The following is a 25,548-nucleotide window of genomic DNA, read 5'->3' on the forward strand; positions in this document are numbered from 1 at the left end:
CACGTTAGCTGTTGCCCATTGCATTCTGAATGAAGGGCTCTAATGGTATAGAAATTCCATCTATATGCTAGCACTAAGCAGCTTGGAGGAATTAGTGCAAACTTTTTTCCCACTATATTACTTCTATGAAGTGTCGGTTGCATCTGTTGAAATGCAGATTTGCAATTTGTAAAAATTCTGTACATTTTCTACATATACTCTATATTTACCAGCAATTGTCATTAAATGAGAATAGTCCAGTAGATAACTTGTTAAGCTTGTTCAATTGTTTGCAAAAGAAGTCTTATTTAAAGATTGAAAAACAACAACGAAAAAGTGGCAGTGTATCTGCTTGCTTCATTGCAAATTTTTTTGAAAGACGATATTCGTAAGTTTATTCTCTCTCTCTCTCTCTGCCGTCTCTTCCACGTAACCCATTCTCTGCCTGTTCTCTGCTCTCTGCTACCACCTGTCATGCTCTTCTTGTGATGAACTGAACGGAGCTTTGTTCAATGCAATTCAATTTTCCCGCATTTGTACTGCTTTCGTGGCTTCTCATGGGACAGTGCGCATCTTTGTCTTTCGTTTTTTGTTCTGCCTGTAACAGCATGAGCTGAAGCTCTGTTCTTTTTTTATCTTGCACGAGCTCCATACTTTGTGCGGCATTTTACTTTTTTAACATGTTTTTTCAATTGGCAAAAATGAACCCAATGTATATCATCACTAAAAGGATGCGGGGGCTACTGGTTAAAGGAGCCATGAAGAGAAAATACAACTTCATTTAATTTGAAAGAACTAGGATTCAGTATCTCACTCAGCTCTGTTACAGCCACAAAAGATGTTTTTTTAACGAAAAAAAAGCAAGAAGTATTTAAAAACTTTCAAATTTTGCGTCACAGTGACGTGTTATGAGCAAGAATGACGTCATATGGGCCAACAATGAAACATAATTTTCAGTGCATTAACTGCACGTTAGCATTCAAGCGATGCAATCAAATGGAACTAGAGGCCCCATTACAGACGTCCAGTCATGTGTCGTCGCGACAGGTCAGTTAGGCAGCCGCCAGTCGCACAAACAAGGTTCCGTGACGTCATAGAAAAGTTGCGGGAAATTGGCTAGGGGGCCACGACTGCTTCGCACGTTTTCTTTTATATATCCGTTATTTGTTCGAAGATTGCGATGATATTGGTATCATTGTTATCGGGACTAAGCAGTCTTTCTAATAAACCCAACTTGTATTTTGTCTTCATTTGCCTCAAATGTGCCTGAGGTTCCCTCTGTGCTAAACAGCAGGAACATGCTGACTTGTTTGTAGTTTGGAACAGTTTTGTCTATAAAAGCTTCTTCTTGACAAACTGTTTCAACTTTTGGCTGAAAGGCTGAATGAGAGACAGACTGATATTTTTGCGTTTAAGTAGCCCATAGAAGACTATCGTCTCCAAAAAGAACTGGTCATGCGCACAACATGGTAAAACAGTTTGCTGCATTGCTGGTAAGCTCTGCCAAAATAGGGTCAGTAAAGCAGGCTCCAAATGTGAGAAAGTGATGCAGTGAAGAAGGCTGCATTGCTTTTATACCAAGAGGGCTTTAGCTTGACATTACTATCTCGATGCCGTGAGGGGAATATAAAATACTTAGAATGAAGAAAAGTTTCATTGTGGAATTCTTGCCCTGGACATGCAGTTTAGAATTTGCGTGGGAAGCCTACTGTAATCTGTGCACGAGGAAAATTAAGAAAACTAAAGACAGTCTTAAGAAAATGGCATTTAGCTGGTTCTTTCTTCAGTTAGTTGGCTCTGAGTGATTCATGAATGATCTGCAGGCTTCGTTAATGTGTTATGTGCGCCATTTTCTTTGGGGTTGTAAAAGTTTAGGTTTTGGTAACGGTGGCATTGTGGGCCTGCTTATCAGGGATCTATGACTTGCATGCTCATGTGGGCGTACACTTCTGCATTTGTGGCTTGCCTGACTTCATGCTTGCAAATGCCGAGTCAGTACAGCAATGTTGTAGGGTGAAGGATGGGGAGTCCTAGTTCCTCATGGCACCAACCATTGTGGTGGTATTTTAGCGTATCATATGAGCAACAAAGATGAAGCTTCGTGCGTATCATTCTCCTCATTTGTGCCTTCCTCTCCTGTTGATAAGCAATCTCACATTTGCATTCATTTCTGATGGACGTTCATGCACATGCACGCACCTGCCTCCTGTAAAAGGCAGCAGAAATGCCTTCGCCAATGCGTGTTTGTAGTACGTCCAGTTTTGCGTAGCTGCATTGTTCGGAAGAATTCAGAGGCCCGTAGCTTATTCTCCTTTTGCTGCTGCTGCCTGTCAAAGTGCCTGTTGTTCTGCAGCCCAGCCAGACAGAGTGTCTCATTGCTTGGCAGATGTGGGACAACATTCTGCAGCTGGCCCTGCCTCCCTTCCTTCCTGCATGGCATGTGGGTGAAGCTTGGCTCTGACATGCATGTGATTGTCACAGCTGAGAGGTATCTGCAAGATTTCACCCCCTGATGTGCAGCGAGAGACAAAAATATGTTACGAACAGATTAGGAGGACGTAACTGATGAGGTCGGCTTTTTGTTCTTTTTCCGCGAGAGAAAGAGAGAGAGAAAGCACAAGAGAGAGAGAGAGAGAGAAAGCAGGGAGACAGAACTGCATGTTTTGACGACAATTTTGCTGAAATTTTGTCTGTGTTTGCAAGTTCAGGAGTCCTGACCCTTAAGTCTACTTTGGTATTAGAAGTTTTGAGTGTCTAAGTTTTGAAGTTTTGGCATTCAGTGCTCCATGAATTTTTACAGTAACAGAAAAGTGCAAACAGCAGGAAACAAATGTATTTCCCATTGACCTTGTTTTGTGTGTGAAGGACACTAAATACTGCAAATGTGTCACAAACCTAGCGAGGGCTAGTTAAAACTGAGCTCACACTACCCTTCTAATACCAGTAGTTTTGGCGCTAAAGGACAAGTAGTGATCAGGAATAGACATACACAGCACTGATGTCAGCACCATATTTGTGCATTGTTAGCATTAGCCAATGTGTGCTGGTTGAGCAGTGTAAGCAGCTTGGTTGGCACCCCTCGGGGCACTAGGGAGCGTGTTTCTGTCTTGATCCCCGTGTGTGCAGCAGCGGTGCCGGGAAGCCCACGTCGGACGACATCACGGGCGTGCTCAACCACCTGGACCAGATGGTCAACTTCCTCATTGACGAGGCCACAAGCTCAGAGGCAAACGTGCCAAACGGCGGGATGTCCCCGTCCTCGGTGGGGCCCATTCTGGACTACATGCTCATGGAAGGGGTGCTGGACCGGCTCTTCCAGTGGTCCCTGTACACCGGCGAGTTCCTCTCCAACGTCAAGCTGGAGCAGCTGAGGATATACGAGGTGCGACGTTCATTCGTAGCGGCCCCTGGGCACACCAATGGCATGTGCTGGCTGGGTAAAATTTTTTGCCTTGTGGTACTTCCTGTGCGCATGTGTGTTGCCCAATTTTTTTTTTTTTTTTTCGTACTTGATGCAGTGTGGTGATGATTGCTGCTGTCACAAACCACACGGGGTGTCTCTAGTGCATCGGACAGGTTGGGTTTAAGAGAGTACTGACACCAAAGTACTGATATAATGTGCTTCATGAAGATGCCCTTGTTCATTCCTGCAGTTATGGGCACCAAAAATTGCTTGGAGCCACTCTTAAATCTATATTTATTGCCACAGTTTCGAGGGGCTAGGTACAGCAGACTGAGTTTCTCTGTGACGCTAAGCAGGCTGGCGGCCACATGGATAGGGGGGTGCGACAGAAGCTTTCAGCTGGTCAAACTCTGAGTGGACTGCCCCTTTCCTCTTAGTGACATGCATGGCATGCACAGTAGTCAAAAGCGAAATTGACAGGCCTGTGCACATGAAAAATGACAACACAAAGTCAACCTTTTAGTGGTGCTTTACCTTTACCACCTCTACTTCTGGGCAGTTTCAGACCTGCTGAATGCAGCAGGACTAATCTTTAATTTAGCTGAGGAGAAGCGGGCTATACGGGGTCCTGGAAACTGGCCCTGGATGCTTTTGAAGCCATCGACAAAGCTAGCGTTGTGCTTTGACAGAAAGAAATGACAGGCAAAAGGCTGTAGAACCTCCCGCACCTGCTTCTGGGCTCGCAACAGCTGAAACCAAACCTGGTGACATTAATGGCACTGTAATTTATTTTCAGCGGCTGCCTGGCTGGTTATAGTAATTGCGTTCTAGTTTATGAGCTAGCAAAGACACGTAGGAGCAAAAAACTGGGAAGCTCAATTTCGGTGTCAGTACTCCTGAAAGGGGAATAGTAGCTTGGCTTGTGGAATATAAATATGGTAAAGACTACAAAGCGACCAAAGACAAAGGCAAGGGCTGAGGGTGATTCCCCTGCCCCCTTGTTGCCGCCAGGTGCTGGTGAGCCACTCGCAGCACGAGCTGCTGCTGCAGCAGCCCTTCCTGCGGCCCCTGCTGCACCTGCTGTCCTCGTGCGCCGACTGTGCGCCCCTGGAGGTGGAGAAGCGGCTGGTGGTGCTCCTCAACACCCTGTGCGTCAGCCTCTCCCAGCACCCGGACCTGCTCGAGGTCTTCTTCAGCGCCAGCTCCAACCAGGGGCCCGCCAGGTCAGGGAGGGAAAGGGGGGCGTTGCAGAGGCATCGGTGCTGATGGGCACGGGGATCTAGTTACCTGCAAGCATGTTGCGAGTGGTGTATGCGATGGTGCTCACCACTCTGTGGGCAGCCGAAAGTGGTGCCAGATACAATCTCCTTTGGGACACATGCCTACTTAGCCTCCATTCATCACCAAGAGAGGAAGCCATGCTATTGAAGGGTTCTTTCTGTGGGGACGCGTTGTGGCACTTGGTTATTGCCAATGTGCCGGCATATTCGAAGAGCACGGTTGTTGCGAGAGCTTACAGCTTATAAACATTAACGACATGGCAAAGTGCTGAGCTGTGAGTAAGGATGTTGAGCGCACAAAGTATAGATGGTATTCACTGAAAAGTTTAGCTGGCGATTTCTTTACTTGGTAACACTAGAAACCACCACGACCGTGACCGCTGTGCCTGTGCATGCACTTTGAACACGCGTCTCTCAGAAAGAAAAAAAAAAGAAAAAGAAACACCAGCATGCATCGTCTGCCACGTTTCAGTTCGGTTCTTGGCGGTAGCGTCAACAGATCTATTATTGATTGCACTGACGTTGTGTGGTTGTGTTCTACTTGCCTTCAAGCACTTCGCATCCCCAGAGAATGAAACTGCGGCTGCGAACAAAAGTGACACAGTGCACAAGAGGCCGATGCCGCAGTTGCCTGTGACCGTGGATGTCACCACAAGTACCCTGTGATGCATGATTGAGTATAAAAACCAAATAATGGCTTTCAAGAAATGTTTCACACATACGCCTATTTAGATATGATGGTAGCATTGCAGCTAGTGCATGCAAGGCCGTCTCCCAAGCCGCACCATGTTCACGCTGCCCAGCAGGCACAAATGCTGGCGAATCGCAAGCAACCTTTGAACAAATCACTTAAGTTTGGATCCCACGCAGAAAAATTTTCTGCGGGAATATTTCTATTGTTGTCCTTGAACAGGTGACAGACCTCGTGTGGCAATCGGCTTTCACTTGCATACCCATGCGACCTGGTCCATCACGATGCCGTTGCGCGCATTCGTAGGCTCCGGAGTTCTTACCACTCTACCTAGCCGTGCGACGATTTCAATTGTGTGTGGCGATAAGTAAATCCTGGGGGGCTGCACGTAACAGTATTTCGCATTGAGGCATTACTTCGTGTTTGGTGGGGCAGAGTTTGGAACATCGAACAGCTCGTGTTGTCATGCGCTGTGCTTTGACGGGCGCCAGCACAGACAACTAGTGCCATCTCGTGGAGCCCGACGTAACCAGTGTGGCGTTGTCTTAACAACACAGATGCTTGGGCAAAATCACGGTGACACGCATGCATGGTTGCCCGCATGCGTGCCACACCAGTTCATACAACCTATATATACATCGTGGGATGCTAAAGCTTGGTCTGCATTTTGTGAAGAATTTGATTTATCAGCGTGCTTGAATGCTGGAGGTTAGATTAATTCGTGAAAAAGCCAAATATGCTTCTAGCGCACGTAGTTCCTGATAGTGTGCCAAGTGTTATCGGAATCGGAACACCAGCGACAAACAGCATGGTAAAGCGTAGAAGCAACTAACCGTCACTGGGAGTGCATTGGCCCCTCTGTCTATGTAGTGACTTCAGTACATGCAGTACTAACCAGCCTTTTTGAAAGAACTCACATTCCTGCTCAGCTCATAGGATGCTTTTCGAAGTATAGTGTTATCACTGAAACACTTATTACCCAATGACTGCACGACATTTTGATGTCTGTCAACACAGCCAAAAATTTTTATTCCACTGCCTTTTTTTTTTTTTTTTTTTTTTTTTTGCTCTTAGAGCTTGTCCCATCCAGCTCCATTAGTATCTGTACAATTTAAAAAGCAAGCTCCAGTGAGCTCAAACAAGCAGTTCTTTTTTCCTTCTGCATTTTATTTATGGGGTTTATTTTCACGTCTGGTTTCTCACCGAATCTCCAGTGCCGGCACTGCCCTGTCATAAAAAACCGTTGCCAATAATATGGCCAAGATACCTGTTTATTTATTTTTTTCCCCATGCACATGCTTATTCTTTTCATGGTTTTCCAACGAGCTAGCTCGACTCTGCGATACCACTTTTGCACGGCCGGCGAGTGTTTCGACAACCTTCCTACAGCGATGCTCTCGGGAACTCCTGTTGGGGGGTAAGGCTTCTCAGCAGAGGTGCAGTTCTGTGATGTTGCCGGTGTCGTGTTCTGCGCAGGTGTTGTTGCTTCGCTCGCTTCCTCAGTCCATTGTTCCTGAGAATGCAGGGTTGCTGTCCTTGTTGGTATTTCGTTGGCTGTCTTGGTTAATTTGGCAGGCCTTGGCAATTGATACCAGTTTTGTCCTTTGCTATCTAAATGAATGGGATTTGTTTGCTTGGCTGGAGAGTTCTGCTTTGTTCTTTGCTGTTTCTCAATTTTCGCTGATAAGATGGATTTCTGGACTGCTTTGTGCAGGTCTTTTGTCCTCTTGAAGGCTCGCCCTGTCGCACTTTTGTACTGAGACGTGCGGCTGGTTTTTTATGCTAATCAAACACTGAAGCTTATTGCATATCAGTGTTTACTGCAGTTTTCAGTGAACTGGAAGACAATGTGAATTCTTGTTAAATATCTCTGCTTTGCACATTGAAAGACCTTTACTGTTTTTGTAAGTGCTTCAAGTTCTGCGTGCTTTTATTTCCTTCAACACTATTTTAGGACTTATTTCTCAATTTGGATTTGGCACACACAATTCACACTGTACGAATCTCGTCTGGTTTTTGTTTTTGTAGTGTTAGTGATCCTTGCCGTTCCTGCTGTTATTCCTGCATAGTTAACTGGCAGCCTGCGCTTAGTATTAGATGCCCTTCTTGCCTCCTCATGCTTCGAAGTGAGGGAGGCCAGGCAACAACGATGCTTTAGAGGAATGTACAAATGTTTTCTTTTTTTACGCCCTCAAGTATTCTCTTGTATTGTGCGCACATCCAGGTTACATATACATCTTTATAGTGTTTTTACTTTAAGGGTCTTTCTTTCTCAATATGTCGAGGATATGCAAGGACAAAGGTCAACACATCCAATCCAGGCATACAGTGTGTCTAACAGGAAGGTTTTTAATTCGTTGATGGGCTGTGCAAGCTAGTGAATATTGACAGTGGACAAACAGCTTTCTAGGGCCAGAGCTAGTGGATAAGTAGGTGGCGTGAGTCTCGTAGGAAAGGAGGGGACTGACGGCCGGGCATGTGTTGCAGGTTCCTCATCTTCTCGTTGCTGATTCCGTTTGTCCACCGGGAAGGGGCCATTGGCCAGCAAGCTCGAGATGCGCTGCTGCTCTGCATGGCTCTGTCCAGGAAGAACGAAAGCATTGGTCTCTACATCGCAGAGAACTCAAACTTCTGCCCGGTGAGTCCAGCTGGGATCTCACACTGAACCATGCACTGCTGACTACTGCGGGTGGCTCAGCCCTGCAGGCAACGGAGTAGTCAAATGTGGGCCTGTATATATTGTGAATTCTTGGGGGAGAGCTGTTGATAGCAGCTTGAGTGCACTTTCTACTGTTTTAATTCATTTGCTGCATCTTGGGTTAAGGTATAAGTTGATGTGCTAGTGTCTAGGCTGCCCTATTAAAAATAATTGGGGAATCTCTGTCTCTAAACACATCTCAGCAGCCTTGCGTCTTTCTTTTATATTTTTTACCCCTGCTTATTGCGGCACATTTTTAGTTTCTCACACATGTGAAGAAAATAAATTCTGCTCATACTTATCTCGGTTTTTATGAGCATGCTTCTGACTGTTCAGAGCCCACTTCCCCATTGTTTTTTGTTAAGTCCAGCTTATTAAAATTTGTATTTGGAGCAAACATGCAGTGCACAGCTTGATAGAGAAAGATGTTGAAGACAAAAGTGCACCGACATCCACAATGTTTCGCAGCTCTTATTGAAAGCCGCATGCCCAACGTAAGCATGAAGACGCAAGCGGAAAACCAAGGCAACCACATGCATACGAAAGAAAGTAAAGTTTCTCTATACCCTTTGTAAATGACCTGTCTGTCCAGTCATTTAAAGGGGCTGTGCAGACAAAATACAAGTTTGTTTTGTTCGAAAGATTTCGTGTTTTCTAGTGTCCCAGTGCTAGTCCGGATGCAAAAGATGCCGTATTTACTGAGAAATTAATCAATTTAGTTAAAATTTTCATTCTCCCGCAAATTGTGTGTTTTCGTGACTTCTGCCATGATGTCATGAGGGCGGGTATGCTAACAAGCTTCCACTGCGTCATTAGGCTCTGTAGCCCTGCTTACCGTCGGTCCTTCCAGATGGTGCTTCGCGCGGGCCGTTGTTCGCCGTTTCTTTGTTTTTGACTGTATTTGCTCCTGGCTTGTTTTTGTTACGGTAGAAAGCAATTGTTTCGTGAAACATGGGGTATACTCGACTAACAGAATCATGCAAGACAACGTCGCTTACGCCAATCGGCCGGTGTTGTTTAACTCTTTCGTTACGGCGGAAAAACGGCCGATTTTAAGTGCTTCCACAAAACTTTTTTTTTTTTTTCTCTTGAGCTACTGGACACACTTAGGCTTGCTATGCATGAAATTGTAGCTCATAGATTGCTCTTCCAAACACAAAGCAGCAGTTTTGTTAAAAGGTACATTTACTTAGTTTATTCGTCAAGTAATCAGAAAAAAGCCCCCAAGAAAAGTATACGAAAAACACAAATTGGCAATTTTACCGAGACTAAAAATTATTTAAGAACTTTTAAGATTTACAAATTGTTCCTGCGTTCCTTGACTATGATTCAATATATAAATCAACAGTGTACACCTAGTTTTGGATTTTTGAGGGCCCGTCAACCTAACGGAACTGACGGCTGTGCCACGCCGCGAAGGCACTGAAGGGTGAGTGAGTCTCTGTAAAATGTGCATCCAAGCATACTCTTTTGTGTTCTTGCACAAAATCCTTATCAGTTCGGTGGTAAAAAACAAGAAAAAAAATCCAGCACTCTCGAGAAGCATCGCGCATCGCCCTGCAGCGCTAATCTGACACGAGCGCCAGGTTATCTTGAAGGTGATAGCGCGATACGGCGCAGTGCATTTGGCAAAATATCTTGGCCGTACGTTGTCAAGACCCTAAACACAAAAGTAAAACCGCATCGTCAGATAAGAAGCACGTTTTGTTTATAAATACAGCGTGGAGTCACAACGGAATTACCTGCCAGCGCTTGGTGGTGCGAGGCACCTGAACTGGAGCTTCGTCGTCCAAACTGAAATCTGAATATCCCACATCTTTGCTTGACCCATTACTGCTGCTGGAATCAGAAAAATTGACAGCAGGAGCTGCCGAAGTGCTTGCTACAATAGTCCGACTGTGCGGAGCGCGGCGCGAACCTGATGCCATTTTCCTTCTAATCCCCTGTACCTTCGGTTGAAATTTCTCTTACTACACCGGTACCACACGCAACACATAAACAAACGAAACCAAAACTGAAAGAGAAGTTGCCAATGAACACACCAGTTGGCGATAGTTGTCTGTGGAACGCGGGTTTTAGATTTTGCGGGAGATTTGAAATCATCGGAAGCCGGCTTCCGATTACCTATGGCGCCGGAGTGAAAGAGTTAAGACAACTCCAAAGCTGCGGGCTGCTGTGCAGCAAAAAAAAGCATAGTGCACCCAGTACCAACAGCAGTGCACATCGGTATTTCTATGTTTACGTGTATTTTTGCAACTTTCATTGTTTACCCCACCATTCTTACTGCTGTAAGATGAATATTAGGGGTGTGCGAATACTCGAATATTTGAATACGAATCGAATAGTGCCTCCGCGAATAATTCAATTCGCAAATCGAATATCTACTATTCGATTTTTCTAATAGTCGAGTGGAGTTTCAGTTTCCAAACGTTCCCTGGCAAGTTTCATTCTAATCGCGCTTTCGACGAGCGCGCCTTACAGAGGCTGTAAATTTTATCCCCCTGCACGGAATAATCTGCGATTGCGTCGATAAGATCTTTTTTTGGAGCCGTCGCCGTCGACTCTGGCGGCCATTTTGAATCGTGCGACCGGATGTTTACATGTTAGGGCAGCTTCCGATAAAGACCGCCGCCGTTTTGACCGCGCTTCCGTTAATGTAAAATGAAAAGCGGTTCTGGCGGTTTTTAATGCAGTTGGTGTATGGTTGCGGCGTGTTTACTTGTTTTTTAGACCACAGTGGATATCACAGGCTTGTTCACGGTGGCTGTAGCGCGAGCTTTCCTTCCGCTACATATTATTCACGCTTCACGCTGCTTAGGTGCTCCCGAAGAAGTGCCTTATCGTGGTCCATGATTGCTTTCAAAGTGCTCGCTTCTGAGTTACGAGGCTCTGAATAGTTGTTGCCTATGATTACAGTACAGCAACTCCTGTGCAAGTCTATTTACTTTTTTTTTTTTTTTTAGTGCGTATCGTGCCCGCTCGGGATTCCTGGAGTACCGCCAATGCGAGTTGAAAAGTGCGTTCTCGAGGTTGAAAAAGGATGTTATGTCTCCCGAAAATGCCAAGTAGCTTTTTCTTTTGAACAAAAACCGAAAAAATCGGGACGTGTAAAAAAAAAATTTTGGTATTCGACATTCGATTCGATATTCGGCATTTTTTCTGAATTTGATTCGATATTCTATTCGAAAGTTACTATTTGGCATTCGCACACCCCTAATGAATATGCATTTAATTAAGCGCAAATAGCTCCTTTGGCAAGCCCTGCTTAGTTTGCGTTTGCTTTTGCTGGCCTCAGTCAATCGCACAGCTGGGCATATGACATCATAGGTACTGATGCTGGAAATGAGCTAGTGGGTTGCATGGCCATTCCTTTTTTTCTTAATTATATAGTTTATTTGAACGAAGTGTGCGTTACAGGTGCTGTCAGTATGATTCTAACAAGGCAACCTTTTGAATGAAACAAACATTTGTTTTGTCTGCATGGCCCCTTTAAGAAGTGCTAAGACATCCCCTGTGCCCACATTAGTGTGTTGAATGGCTTAACCGGAGTTGCTTTCCAATCCTTGAGCCGAATTTGTGTTCCACTTCGTTACTCATCACTTCGCAAACTGTGCGCCTACTTGAAGTGCCATTTTTTATGCTTTTATTTGGAGTACCAACTGGGTCGACGATGTGCACTTTTCACAAGCAGTGCCTTTTTTTTTTCTCTTTGCATGCAGGTCCTGGCCACGGGGCTGAGCGGCCTGTACTCGGTGCTGCCGAGGAAGTTGACAATAGTCGCTGATGACTGGTACCGTCTGACGCACGAGGACATTCAGGAGATCCCAGAGCTGGCCATGTTTCTCAACTCACTGGAGTTCTGCAATGCGGTGATACAGGTAACGCTTCCCCCTTCTAAAGCAAAGCCTCCGATGCCTCACTGGCATTGTAGATCGTAATGCCAAAACGCACTGTAGGAAAGCCAACTTTACACCATGGTTTTCCACAAATGATGATGATGATGATGAAGAAATGTAAAGTTTTCTAAAAAGAAATGCTTCCTGTGGTTGGAATTGAACCTGAGCCCCTCACATTACAAAACTGACAGCTATCCGATTGCGCCATTCCGGCACGGCTGAAGCAGTTTGGAATGTGGACTTTTACTTTCAACCACGTTGCATTGGAGAAAGCTGTGCATTGTAACCATCTTTCTCTTAATAAAGGGGCCTTGATTTTTTTTCTCCTGTTTGTTGATGGGATATTGGCATCCTTTATTTCCACATCCGCTGAACGGGCCAAGTGGTGGCCAGTGTGCGCTGCTGTTGTTAAGCATATGGCACCTGCAAACTGGGCTGAAAGTTCTTCCGGTTAAGATAAACATGGCAGGACAAAGTGAAGGACGGTTTCCTAAAGCCTCCACAAACGGAAACAGCACCTTCAGTGAAACATTCGGCTTCAGTTTAGAGCATGAATGTACAAGTGTTGTGCAGGACACGTACATGCATGGCAGATGTAATAAAGGGCGCTGAAGACCCATCGCTAGGCTAGCTTATACATTCTTCACGATAGATGTAACCCAAAGAACACGCCCCACTTTACCTGCCAGAAGAGTAGCCGGGTTAGTGGGCGTCTTAGTGTTTCGCTTTCTTTTTCGCAAATCTCCTCTCTGCCTGCCCTCCTTGTTGCAGGTATCGCACACATTGGTTCAGGAGCAGCTGCTGGAGTACATTTACCAAGGGTTCCTGATACCAGTCGTGGGACCTGCACTGCACCAGGTCTGTATTTCAGGCTGCTTGACACTCCCACAGTCACTGCATCGGGCACAATTGTGGAACCACTGTGTTGCGAGTGTTTGCACGGTTTTGGCTGTGGTCTGCTGGTCATCCTTTCCTGTTAGTATGCAGTTACCGCAACCAAAAGGATATAAATGGGGCAGTGACAGAACTAGATAAAATACAGCCTAGTTTTGCTTTGTTGTGTGGAGCACTTTAGGGGCTCGCCTTGTCGTCGTAGCTCACTGTAACGCTCGATGTCAAGCGACTGCCGAAATCGGGCGCCTCAGTGAGATAACAGACCCAAGTAGAGCCCGGCGTTCCGTCGTAGGGCGTCTTGCAAAGGCTTCAAAAATCAAGCGGTTTAAATAGTCATAACCGTTCGAAACTCGTGAAATGCTGGCGCTTGTCATACATCTCCTTGTTTAGCGGAAGAAAAAAAAACTGGAGGTACATTTGACTCAAAATATATGTAATTAACCGGCAGCACCTGTGTTCATTTAGTTCGGGACGCTCGTTGCGTGTTTTTGCGATAGTAAGCGAAAAAACGTGGCAGTGCAACGCCAGCACATGCGAGAGGAAAAGCGAGCACAAGAAGAACAGAACTCCCGCTGGTGCAGTTTCAGGCAGGGGGCACGCGAGCACTGTGGAGGCGGGAAATTTGAATTGCATTGAGTAGTAGCAGTGAGCGGATAACGGCGCGACAGCCCATTGTGGTGAATCACTGCTCTGCACTTCCGTCAGCTTTCACATTAAGTGGAACAGCTTTAATTTTTTTCATGCGTCTCTCACTGTCCCTGACCCTTTCTGTTCATTGGGTATAGCAGGGCATGTTGCTACCCTCCGAATGGGGGAATGGCGCCAGTGTTAGCCGTTGCTGTGATGCAAGATCTGCAGCATTGCTTCTATGTGAAAGCAAGTTGGTCCACCTTCTAAAGAAGATATAGGTCACGGGGTCACTTTTGTGCAAGCTGCAATTGTTTTTCCAGAAGTTGTTTGAGTTACCTGCAATAAAAGTAAAGTGTATGCGAGAAAACTTGGAGGTCATGGCAAAAATATGTGAGCACACTGTGTAAAAAAAAAAAATTCTACATATGTGTTGTAAAGCACCGGAAATTTTAATTGTGAAAAACAAATATTTAAAGTGGTTGAAGAAATATTCAGTGGTAGTGCCTGTTTTTCACTGGATGTTCTACTTTATATTTAAGCGGAATTCATTATTGGAATTAATTTTCTAAAAAACAAGTTACTTGTTTGTGGCACAATATGGTCATCAAACATTTTGGCGTATCTTACAGCAAAATTGGTGCATGAGCACCCTGCATACAATATTGTGAAGCCGTGCTTGATTTTATTGAAATGCGCTCGGATCTATGCTTGTGGTGTGTCTTGCTGCATCTGCATTTCTTTGTGTGCTGTTGCTTTTTCTGACTGCTGGCATTTTTGGTTGGCATAGCTTTGGTTTGAAAAGCAGGAATTTTTGACCACTCTTTTGTTTGGCATTTATGTGAGTATGCATACTTTAGCAGTGAAACAAAGAAGTTTACGGTATTCGGGTTCGTTGTGTGTGAGAGAAAAATGCAGGCACGGAATATAGGTAGGATGTGATAGCATATGCTGCCCCTTAAAGGAACATTTAAAGAAACGCTAAGTAAAAGGGTAAGTTGGTTGTCTATTGATTTTTTGCTTACATGAGAAATGTGCCTAGTTCGGCAGCAGTAGCTTTTGAACCATGAAGGGACGGAATATCAGTTCGGGTATCATTGTTACAAAGCATTTGGTACTCTGTAATTTGAAGTGACGGAATATCAGTTCAGGTATCATTGTTACAAAGCATTTGGTACTTTGTAATTTGTAGCATAACAAACTGGTTAAGCAGGACTAACATCAGAAGAGGTGGAACTAGTTAAAACCAGCCGTAACTAAAGGAAGATTACGATAAATGTTTGCAAGCTTATGAAAGGCAAATCTAAGAACCCTCTATCGTTAAATACTTAGATTATAGCTATAACACAATACCGCATAGATTTTTACTTGTGTTGCTTACTGTATTTTAGAGGAAATAAAAATGGGAGAAAAATGAGTACGGGCAGAGGAGGTACTGCACTTACCATCAATTTCTAAGCATAAAAAGTACCTTTTGTCACTGCACAAGTGCAAAAATGGCTACAAAAGCTCCAGAGATTTAGCCAGGACTGGCACTGGAGTTGTATCTTCTGCGTCTGTTTGAAAGTTTCAGGGACTGAAACCTTGCCACCGTGTACGCTTGTGTTAGAGCCACATTTCAGATTTGAATAGCTTTGAATGAGTGGGGCACTGCTCTTTTCCAGCTGAATAGCGTAGTGGTGATAGGCCATGCACCATACCATCTCATTTTTTGGAAACTTTGTCCCTTTTAAAATCCAGCACATAAACCAAGGACGCCGTACCAGCTAGCTCAATCAGTAGCCTTGCAGTGTATTACCGCTAAAAAGTTTTAGTAAGTGGTACAAACTATGTTTGCATAAACTGTTTTGTTTGGGCTGTACATGATAGCAATTGGTGAAGTGCACAAGCATCCCTATTTGTGACCCTTCCACTGGTCACCCAGAAAACGCAGCTTGGAACCCAGGAGTAGAAGGGGAAGGGAGGAGCGGGGACGTATTGGTGTGCTAGACAAAGCAAGCTACAGTCGAACCTCGTTATAGCGAGCACTGATGTAGCGAATTTTTTTTTTATTATTTATTTATTTAAGTACCTACATTCGCCCGAGGGCATTACAGTAGGGGGGCATTCACACAAAGCATAAATAGGGAGTTTTAGCTGACCGTCTTTCGCAGTCCGCTCCGCTCCGATGGCAAGCGGAAGCGCCATTGCGCATGCGTGGCGCGCTTGGCCGCGAACGGCATTGGCTCCGGTAGCGCTGAGCGGGCCGCCGATACCGGAGCGGAGCGTCGAAAACGGTCAGCTAAAACTCTCTAATAATTGCGCTTAACAGTTTCAAATGCTACAGTCGGAAAAAGTTAACAAAGAAGTAATTAAAATGTACAAGCAAACAACAATATGAAAAACAAATAGGCATAAGCGCCACAGTTAACAATTGCACGATATGTGGTAAGGACTGCTAGCAAGGCATGAAAGAGGACATAAAAAGTCACAAAACATGGCTTAAAACAGGGCATATACAGATGTTTAAAACATTGCAAGAAGGGAAAAGCACAAACGCAGTACTATTCACTGAGTAAATGCTGGGTTAACGATTAAAAAAATGTATCGTCGCTTATCATCCCCATGACGTGTTGCGGAAGGTGATTCCAATGCTTGATGGAACGGGGAAAGAAAGAATTCATAAAAATTGAGGTACGCGCAGCTACTTTTCTTATCTTAAATTGGTGGTCTCGCCGAGTAGATACGTAGTTTGGTGGTAGTAAATATAGATTCCTGGTAACGGCATTGCGCTGAAGGTATACATCACGAAGGAAACAAATGCGAAAACGTGTCCGACGCAAAGAAAGGTTAGGCCAGCCAAGCGAGTTCTTTATTTGCGTAATACTTGTAGGAAACTGGTAATTATGAGTTACAAAACGAGCAGCACGATTCTGAATTGATTCTAGGCGGTCGATAAGGTTTTGAGTGTGGGGATCCCATCGGATAAAGCAAACCATCGGATAAAGCAAACTAAATACAAAGTTTGTTTGGTCACGCTTCATTTCAATGACACCTACTGTTTTTATAACGAAACCGAAACCTGAAGAGCGGTGTGATATCAGCTATAACGAAGGAATGCTTGGTTCCCGCGAGGCTCAAAACTCGACAGCTAGCATAATAAAAACAAAATTTTAAGAAAGTGAGACAGAACAATCATTATTTAGTAGCTTAAGGCCTTTTATTGCGTGAACACTGTGAAAAACGTCATTCCGCTCAGACTGGGAAAAGCCACCAGGCGAAGGTCACATCCTCCTTCAGAAGGCCGGCCTGTTTTGCCGAACGAACTTTGTTCTGTTGTAATTTCATGGTCTCGCGTTTCAGTCTGTTTAGTTTGAAATGCCACAAGGAGACAGATAAGGACTACCTCGTTTAGAGTGGGTTCGAAGCCTAGAACAATGCATTTTTTATCTAGGATTGTTGCGCGAGCCAGATTGTCGATTTATTAAAGGCAGTATTTACCTCTACGGTTATAAAGAATATCGGATATAATGAACTAATTTACTGCCCCGATACTACTTCGTTATAACGAGGTGCGACTGTACTGCATAAAGGTACTACGTATTACCTTTGTATTCTCTTAATTTCTTTACCTTACTTTTGCTGCCACTTTCCTCACTATTGCGTGCCACTGCATGCCAGTCATTACACAGCTCTTGCTGAGTTTTTTGTTTACTTATTTGTTTCTTTCTGAATTTTTGCGCTCCAAGTTAGTGGGGTGTTCAGCCTTCACACGAAGTGGCCCATGCATGAATGTGGCCCTTACACAAGCGTATATGGCATCTTAGGCCTTTCCTATTAAATTAAGCTGTGCGGGAACTGTTACTGGAAGGCAGCTTTTGGCTGTGGGCTAATCTGAACTGCCAGTTGTTCTGAAGGGTCTTAGGTTGTTACCGAGTTGCCCCCTTCTAGGTGGTGTTTTGTTTTGCCCCGGCCAGCGGTGGTGGTGGTGGTTGAGGGCTGTTTGTCGTTGTTAACCGTGCACCCTTCTCTCGTCTAATGGGCCCGTCTCTCCTTTCACTTTTGTTCTTTTCTCTCCACCGCTCTCTGTTGCGCCTCCCCCTGCCTCTCCGACGCGAATATCGGGCACGGACACGCTCAGGATACTGCGGAAATAGATGTTGAGACTCTTGAGGGCTGCACCATATTTGCGGTCAGTACCCGGTCGTGAACCCTGCTGTGTGCTTGCTGCTCTGTGCACCTTTGACTCCCGAGGGCGGAGACACGCATGTACGAGCATTGCCCCCTGGGCAGAGAGCAGCTCAGCACTGCAGTTGCATGCTTCACTCTCTTGCGTGATGTCTGACTAACCGTAACAGTGACGGCACCGTTCTGACTAACATTAGTGTGCAATGTTTTAGCAGATGGGGGAAGTGGCACAAACAGTTTCAGACATGGCATTGAAAAATTTGCAAAAAAAAAAAAAAAAAAAACAACGAAGCCAAATAGGACAGCTAGGCCTGCGGAATTTAATGGATGAGTTACTTCTAAATGTTTGCGTGATTAGTCGCGTGTTAGGTTTTAAAAGAATTGTTTTATGAGGGAAAGAGCATTTATGTTTTATTAAGGTAAGAGCTTGCTGCAAGCCTTGTTGCAGCAAGCAAAAAGGCTTGCTGCAATGAGGAAGCTACTATGATTTTATTGGCATTACAATGGAAGCCAGTTGTCGAATCTTCAAGGTGGTACCACTGGTGGCCATGTCAAGGACAATATTGCAGGCCGTTACAGGAATGTTCTCTGTGAAAGAAGCTCATTCGGCCTGCCCACTTTAAAAATATACATTGCCGGTGAGGTTTCAGTCTACAATGAGATCGTGATTAATTTAGGCAATTTTAATGCAATTGGCTGGGCAATAATAACAGCAAACCAAACTCAAGGTTTTTGCTTTCAGAAAATAAAAAAAGGGTGCAATAAAAGCACGTTAGCCTTAGTCGACTGTCATTATAGTTACCACCTTCACTTACTAAAGCACCGTGCATTTGGCCACTAACACCGCACAGGGATCGTCATTACATGATGCATACACGCCCGCCAAGCTTTTTCCCTCCTGCTTTTGTGCGCTTATTTGCAGCTTTGCAATTTCATCATGCAGCTCCACTCTCTGCTCTGCCTTTTGCTTGCCTTGCATGATCAGCTGGCCATTAAAAAGATTCAGTGGGCCGGTCGTCTGGCATTATTATTTGCAGTGTGCTTTTATGGTTAACTAAAAAGTGCTCCATCTGTTGTCTGACCAGTAATCATTTTATCTGTGCACATTCCGTTCCAGTTTTGTGGACTCTACCAAAGCTTTGTTTGGTTACAAAAACGTCGTATAAATAAATTTTATATCACCATGTGCGGCCGTAAAAAAACATTAGCTTAACTGTGCATAGAAACTACCTATATGAAGCAAGTTTGTTTGGTTTGTGAACTAGGAAATTATTGCATGAGCTGTCGATTACAACCGCCCTGTTTGGTTGGGAAATCATTGAATTACTAACACATATTAATAAGAATGCTACTATCCTAGGGCTTTGATGCCCTTGTCATGCAGCACAGTTAAATGCCATTTTATAGAACAGAGTTTGCTTGAAACTGCCTATTTGAAGCAAAACACAAATCACTCCGCATGGTAAAATTGACTTGCAGGTACAGCAAGCTGGACCTGAAGGTTTTTTTCATATTAATGCGGGCTCATCTGTGTCCATACCAGAAATCAAACTACAGTGTAGACCGCTTGTAACATATGTCGTGGGAGCGGCAAAAATCCGCACTATAAGCGGTACTGCGCCATAAGCAAAACATGCGCGAATATAACCACGTCGCAACCTACCTTTCAAGTCATTCTTGGTTTATCATCACTCTAATGTGCGGCACTTAAAAACAGAGGCACAGTCTTTATTTATTCGTCCTTTTTTTTTTCTTTCTTTCTTTCTCCCCGCCAATTAGTTGCTGCTGCAGGGACGTACAATTAAACCGCAAGCGCGGTCTTACAATTGGCGAGCACAGCTTTAACTTCTTTGTGTTTTGATGGAGCATGGCTGCATTTCTTAGCGTCTAAGAATGCACGCCACAGGACAACGTGATTAGAATGCGAGCGTTTTTTTTTTATTATTATTCACCCTCTTTTTATTTTTTACCCACCCCACCTCACGTTCGCGATGCCCAAGGTTGTTGCTTATCAAAGCACAACATGCAGGTAGTGGAAATCTCCAGCATCACCAGTCGCTATCTCCTGATGTTCTAAAAGGGAAAAGACAGTTGCTTATCTGCACAGCGTTCTAATAGAAACAACTTACTGCACACAGGGTAGAGGGGGAGGGGGGGACTCGCTATTTTCCGAGGTGCGCAAAGCAAGGAAAGATGTGGTTATCAGGAGAGTGCAAAAGGAACGCACGAATGATAGGGCGCCTTTTTTATGTGTGTGTGTGTGTCGAAGTTGGAAGAGGGCAGGGAGCGCGCACTGCGTAATATGACTGATTTCGTCTTCTTTTTTCTTTCTTGTGACCCTAAAACGACGCCCCAGTTTCGTCGGTTAATCAGCGGACCCGCCACAAAACCTCACTATAAACTGTGTTGGGCTTCGGCCAACCGTGCTCTAAGTGCATTGACTTCTGTGGGAGGCAAACCAGTGGTCACAAAAACACACAACTTATATCCAGTCCCGCACTATAACCGGTTATGTTATAAATGGTCTACATTATAAATGGTGTTTTATGAACTTCATACAGCATTGTAGGAGCTGAAAGCCATGTAGAAGCGCAGCCTGCAGTGCACAGAGTTAAACATTTATAAGGCTCGTCATCCGTTTTCTTGTGGTGGGAGCAGATACTGGGGTCGGGTTTTTGTTGTCAATACATCTGAGGCCTATTCTAGCTGGTGCCGATTCCCACTTTAGCTTATGCTGCACAATGTCCGTGAAACAGAGTATAGTGTCAATGGCATTTAACTGGGGTTGTGTGGCAGGGGAAGATACGTTCCTGCGAGAAAAATGTCTGAGTTTATTATGCGATGAGAACTTGTCAGCCTTCTGGCTGACCGGCAGAGTAAATTACAACTGGTTTTTTCCTTAACATCATGAACCAATGGGCCCGGACTTCCATTTTACTAATTTACGTCATTGTTGAATCTGCCATTTGCATGAAGCATGCTTACTAACACTGCTGTGCTATTGATTTCTTTGTGGCGTCACTTAGTCCTTTAGCAGCCCTAATGTTGCAGTAGAATCTGGTTAAGTGGTGCCTGGTGGAGAGGCAGAAATGCTATGTACGAAGTGGAAGTTTGGAATGCTACATGGGGGGCTTGCACTTTTAACCAGAAACTACAGCTGAGGCGAATGTGTGCTAATGAGGTTTTAAATGCACTGTAACTGAGTCTGCAATGATGTTTAATATCTTCAAAAAAAAAAAAGTTGTGACAGACATTTGTGCAGTCTTGTTCATATCGCCATCAACAGATTAAAGTTTTTAAAGTTGAGTTTTCAGTTATTTGAAACTTGGTGTATACATTTAACAATCACCGTAGAACAAACCCGGTCCATTATATTTGCAGACAAAGTAACAATGCTTGGTACTTGTTTGAGCTGAGAATTAAACAGACGACCGTGCATGCAGTTGTATCGGCACGGCCAGTTTGACTGTTAGGAATGCAGCAGCACTGCTTACCTAACTGTGTTCTCCCCGACCCGTGCCCTCTTTCCCCATGACTTGTGCCCTAGAACACCCTGGAGGAAATTGTCACTGCCACGGCCTACCTGGACCTGTTTCTGAGGACGGTCACGGAGCCCCAGCTGCTCCTAGTTTTCTTTAAATTCCTGCTCACTGAGAGCTACGAAAACCACAGGGTCCTCAACACGCTCATCAGCCGCATCGGAGGTCACTCTCGGGTATGTGTCCCCTCCTTTGTCCCACAAGGAGGTGCGTCGCTGTCAGCAACGCGTCTGTGTAGCTATGACCAGTAATACCAACGTGCTAAACCTGCTCCCATTTTGGGTATCCACTGATGTCCTTAAAGTTAGCAGAGAGCGCCAAGCTGCATCTTTCGCCGAAAGTAGGGTTGGCAGAGGATAGTTTCAATTTGTTGGGTATCTAAAGAAGAAAAAACTTTGCACCTCCTTTTTTTCTGTTTTCGTAGTGCTGCTACTAATGAGGACAGGTTTTTGTTTGTGTTCGTTTACAGAGTAAAGTTTAGCATAAATGTTGTTAGTGCTGGTGGAAATGAAGATTTGCATGTATTATTGCATGGCATTCAAGGAGTGGGAATTTTACGGAGGTTTGCACTCTTTTTCCAGCTGTGCCTCGTAACGATGGCTCTTTTTCGAACGCTGCTTGACTTCAACTGTGAAGACATCATGCTAGAGCTGGTGCTCAAGTGAGTGGTTGCTTAAATCTTGCAAGCTACCATTGCATGACGGAGTTCTTCTCTCTCGTTTAAACTTCACAAGTGCATGCCTTGCTGCCACAGCGATGGACTCATTGACAATTCAACCAAGATGGCGACTTTATGAGAACTTTTCTTATGCATAAAATAAGTAAAATGAACTACTAATCACAGTCCATATTATAAATTCAGCTGGCCAGGTGACTGCTGGGGTGGCCACCGGCCACACAAATTTCACACCAAACCAGAACAGAACACCAAAGCAGAACACATGGTGTGTTCTATGCTGAAGTGTTTGAGAATTGATTTATGGGGTGCGCCAATGCTGCATGGGCGATGAGGCGTGCCGTAGTGGAGGGTTCTGGATTAATTCTGACCACCTGGGGATCTTTAACGTGCGCCGAAATCTCAAATACAAGGGCGTTTTGGCTTTTCACCTCTGTCGGAAAAGCGGCCGCCGGGGCCAGGAATTGAAAGTGCTTCAGAATTCAAACAGCAGCTAGTTCTGTGCTAGTAGCTGACCACAGTTTATGCGGTATCAATCAAGTGATTGTGGTGCTGTTAAATGTTTTGCTCCATTTTTTTTTTTTTTTTTTCTTCAAATTTTGTGCTTTGGACAAATGGGCCGAGATATTTACAAAGCTCGGTGCGGCAGACATTTCTATTCAAGCATGCTGTCAGATGCATGGATTCGTGTTGAAGCCACAGTTTTCTCCCTGCCATGTCTCTCCATCTTGTCTCATCCCCAGATACCTGGTTCCCTGCTCCCACGTGATGGTGAGCCAGCGGAGTCGTGTGTGCGACATCGACCTGTACAGCTGCGCTGCCGAGAAGTTCCTCTCCCTCATCCCGGCCTGCTGCTCTGCGGCGGGCGGGGAGGAGTCCCAGCTTCCCCCCTACCTGAGGGACAGCCCTGCGGCCGACAAGGTGATGCACGGTGGAAGCCTCCAGATACGCAGCCGCCGACCCCGCCGCTCTTTCTCCGGGGTGCTGGGCAGCTACGAATCAGGAGACATGCCACGGCGCTTCACGGCCGTGGCGGCACTCAACGGCACGCCGCAGCCTGCGTGCTCGGCGGCCGCTCGCACCGACTACCACCTGTACCTCGCGGACGCGCGTCACGGGGTGCGCCTCACGAGGCGGGCGTGCCAGCACTGGTCCTCGCCGTACGACGGGGCGTCAGTGTCTTCGACGACGGATCTGAACGGTGCGGCAGCCCCCGACGCCAAGACGGAAGAGGTGGTGTCGGTGGAGGAGAGCTCGGTGTCTGCGGGCGACTCGGGGATCTTCGTGACGCGGGGGGAGGCCGGCAGCAAGGGTGGCTTCGAGGCGTTTGGCAGCCCCAACATCGGGCCCTTCCTGACGGTGCTGCTTGCCCGGCTGGAGATGATGCCGCAGAACAACGTCTACACCAACCTGCAGCTGACGGCCCTCATTGCGAGACTGGCCCTGTACCCCCAGCCCTTGCTGCGATCGTTCCTGCTCAGCCATTCACTCGTGTTTCAGCCAAGCGTCCGGTCGCTCTTTCAGGTCTCTGTCTCTCTCCGTCTTGTGAGGGTAGCTGCTGACACAATGCGACACCTTTGGCCTTGTGAATAGCACTGCTGTGCCTGAAACACCGGTGCTCCAGTGCAAAGTGCACCTCTCTTTTTTTGTTTCTTCAGTTGCACTAGTGTTGCATGTCTTTCTACTACATAAGCTTTTAGGCTGAAAAGCCATATTATGCTTCATAACGGCTTCAGGACTCACAGCACAGTTGCCTGTGTCAACGTAGGCTGCATTAATTGTTGTATTATAAATAAAATGATTTTGTAGCCGAGGTTACCAATGCCTTCTGAGGTGCATCTGTATTGATGAACCTGAATTAATTGCATGAGGAAACAGTCAGTAAAATGTCTAAGAGGTTGAAGAAGCAGACGTGGAATTGCAGTGTATGTGGCGAGTGCACAGTGTACTTCATGTTTGCCCAAGAATTTTTGCAATTTCTTTGGTTTTGGCTTCAAAGTTGCTTGATGCGCAACAACCCGTGAGCCAGGTCAGTCTACGTATCTGAAGCGCGTATATCGTCGGCAGCCACATCAGCACTAGCGAAAGGAGGCCATCCTCATCAGTACACCGCTGATGCCCAAAGCAAAACTCAAAAAAGTTACTCCTCAAATAAACACTTGGCAGCATTCAATTGGACATTGATTCTTCCTGGTTCGCAACTCATGAGAAGTGCTTAGGCATCCTTGGAGTTTTTTTATTGCTAAAATGTCCTGTATATAAACATGCAGGAAGAAAACAGAGAGAAAATAAAAGCATTGGAAAGCACTGATGCAAGTGCTAAACCAACCAATGTGCCTCACTATGACCACACGGACACTGTACCACTTAGGGGGCATGAATAAAAAAAGGAGAGGAAAGGAACATGGTGCATATGTACATATACTGTTGCCATTCCAAGGCTAAAAGCATGATCCTGGCAACCGCCAAGTCCCTATCGTTGTACTGTGTGTATAAGCAGCCATCAGGGAGGTCACACAACACTGGAAGTCAGTGCAATAGTTTCTAACTTTGTGCTGTTTCTTCTTCTTCTTTTCCCTTGCTTCCCTGCAGGTCCTTGGCTCGCTGAAGCACAAGGTGGACAGCTACTCCTACACACTGCCCAACTTCGACGAGCTGCTGTCAAGGGCCCGGATGTTCTTTGCCGTCCGGGAGGAGAGGCTACTGGCGGACACCCCCCACAGGCTGTACGGTGACCAGGCCACCATGCGCCGGAGCCAGAGCTTTGCAACAGAGTTCTCCAGGGGTGAGCTTCTCGGTGCTCTCACAATACCCTTGTGCTTTTCACTGCTGCCTTCGTGTGAGCTTTCTTGTGGGTGATGAAGGCCAAATGAGGTGACGCAACGGCCCGTGGTTGCAGGAGAATCCAAGAGAAGAAGCCTGGGCAGCTTCTTCCGAAGAACGGGCCCGCCAAAGAGTAACCCTGTTCTTGTGGAAACAGGTGGTGACGAGAAAAGCTATAGGTACGTGCGGTGGATTTGTTTTTTTGCACGTAGAAATATAGTCTGGCTTTGTGCTGTACCCTGTCGTGCTGCTTTAAACATGAGGCATTGCATGTTTTGAGCAATAAAAAGCTCACTACTGTGCTACGAAGGTTGCGAGTTGTAAGTCATAACCAGTCTTGCTTGAGACGAGGTGCTACCTTTTTACCACTTTCAATGAATGGCGTATGTGGCTTTTCAGTGGGGCACTTTTTAGTTGTGACCCAACTGCTGTCATTTTAAAACTTGTCCTTGAAAACACTGTGACAACAACATACATACTTACTTTATTTGGAAAGAAAACGCCTCTGATAATTTAGTCCAATCTATCTTGAGTCAGAAGGATGTTAAAAAAAAAAAAAAAGACATCACAAATATTGACAAGCTTTCAAATTTCTTAGTACACAATATCAGCAATGGTGTCATTGGTGACGTACTAAAAAGTGAGGATTCAGTGTGTCAACTTTATGCAATCCTTGTAGAGGTGCAGTAAAACTGAACTAAGAGCACCACTACGTTCATGCACTCACTTATTGTTGGTGCTTTTCTTGGGGGCTGTAAGTTGAAAAAACTAGTGCCTATGACGTCTTAAAGGCAATGCCGAAAATTGCTGAGAAGTTGTCATTCTTTTATGTGTTTTTATTATTGTATAGCCCAATTGTTTGAAGTTGTGTAATT

At 45.3% G+C, this 25,548-nt stretch overlaps 1 protein-coding gene across 5 annotated transcripts in view; it reads left to right on the forward strand.

The window, feature by feature from the left end:
* Positions 1 to 25,548, forward strand: part of LOC144174384 (FHF complex subunit HOOK-interacting protein 1B-like) — a 30,499-nt gene that overhangs the window by 2,025 nt on the left and 2,926 nt on the right. Inside the window, exons 3-14 of one of the 5 annotated variants that reach the window (XM_077703060.1) lie at positions 3,109 to 3,361; positions 4,394 to 4,605; positions 6,684 to 6,770; positions 7,841 to 7,991; positions 11,771 to 11,929; positions 12,719 to 12,805; positions 17,589 to 17,639; positions 21,183 to 21,350; positions 21,756 to 21,835; positions 22,594 to 23,374; positions 24,443 to 24,635; positions 24,750 to 24,852. In XM_077703060.1, coding sequence (XP_077559186.1) covers positions 3,109 to 3,361; positions 4,394 to 4,605; positions 6,684 to 6,770; positions 7,841 to 7,991; positions 11,771 to 11,929; positions 12,719 to 12,805; positions 17,589 to 17,639; positions 21,183 to 21,350; positions 21,756 to 21,835; positions 22,594 to 23,374; positions 24,443 to 24,635; positions 24,750 to 24,852 — 2,325 coding nt within the window. Of the gene's footprint in view, positions 1 to 3,105; positions 3,362 to 4,393; positions 4,606 to 6,683; positions 6,771 to 7,840; positions 7,992 to 11,770; positions 11,930 to 12,718; positions 12,806 to 17,588; positions 17,640 to 21,182; positions 21,351 to 21,755; positions 21,836 to 22,593; positions 23,375 to 24,442; positions 24,636 to 24,749; positions 24,853 to 25,548 lie in introns of all 5 variants that reach the window. The other 4 variants (XM_077703059.1, XM_077703062.1, XM_077703063.1 and 1 more) reach the window with 4 other exon arrangements.

Source organism: Haemaphysalis longicornis, unplaced genomic scaffold (assembly GCF_048455015.1).
Source record: "Haemaphysalis longicornis isolate Haplotype H1 unplaced genomic scaffold, Haemaphysalis longicornis Haplotype H1 scaffold_3, whole genome shotgun sequence".
Classification (NCBI taxonomy): Eukaryota; Metazoa; Arthropoda; class Arachnida; order Ixodida; family Ixodidae; genus Haemaphysalis; species Haemaphysalis longicornis.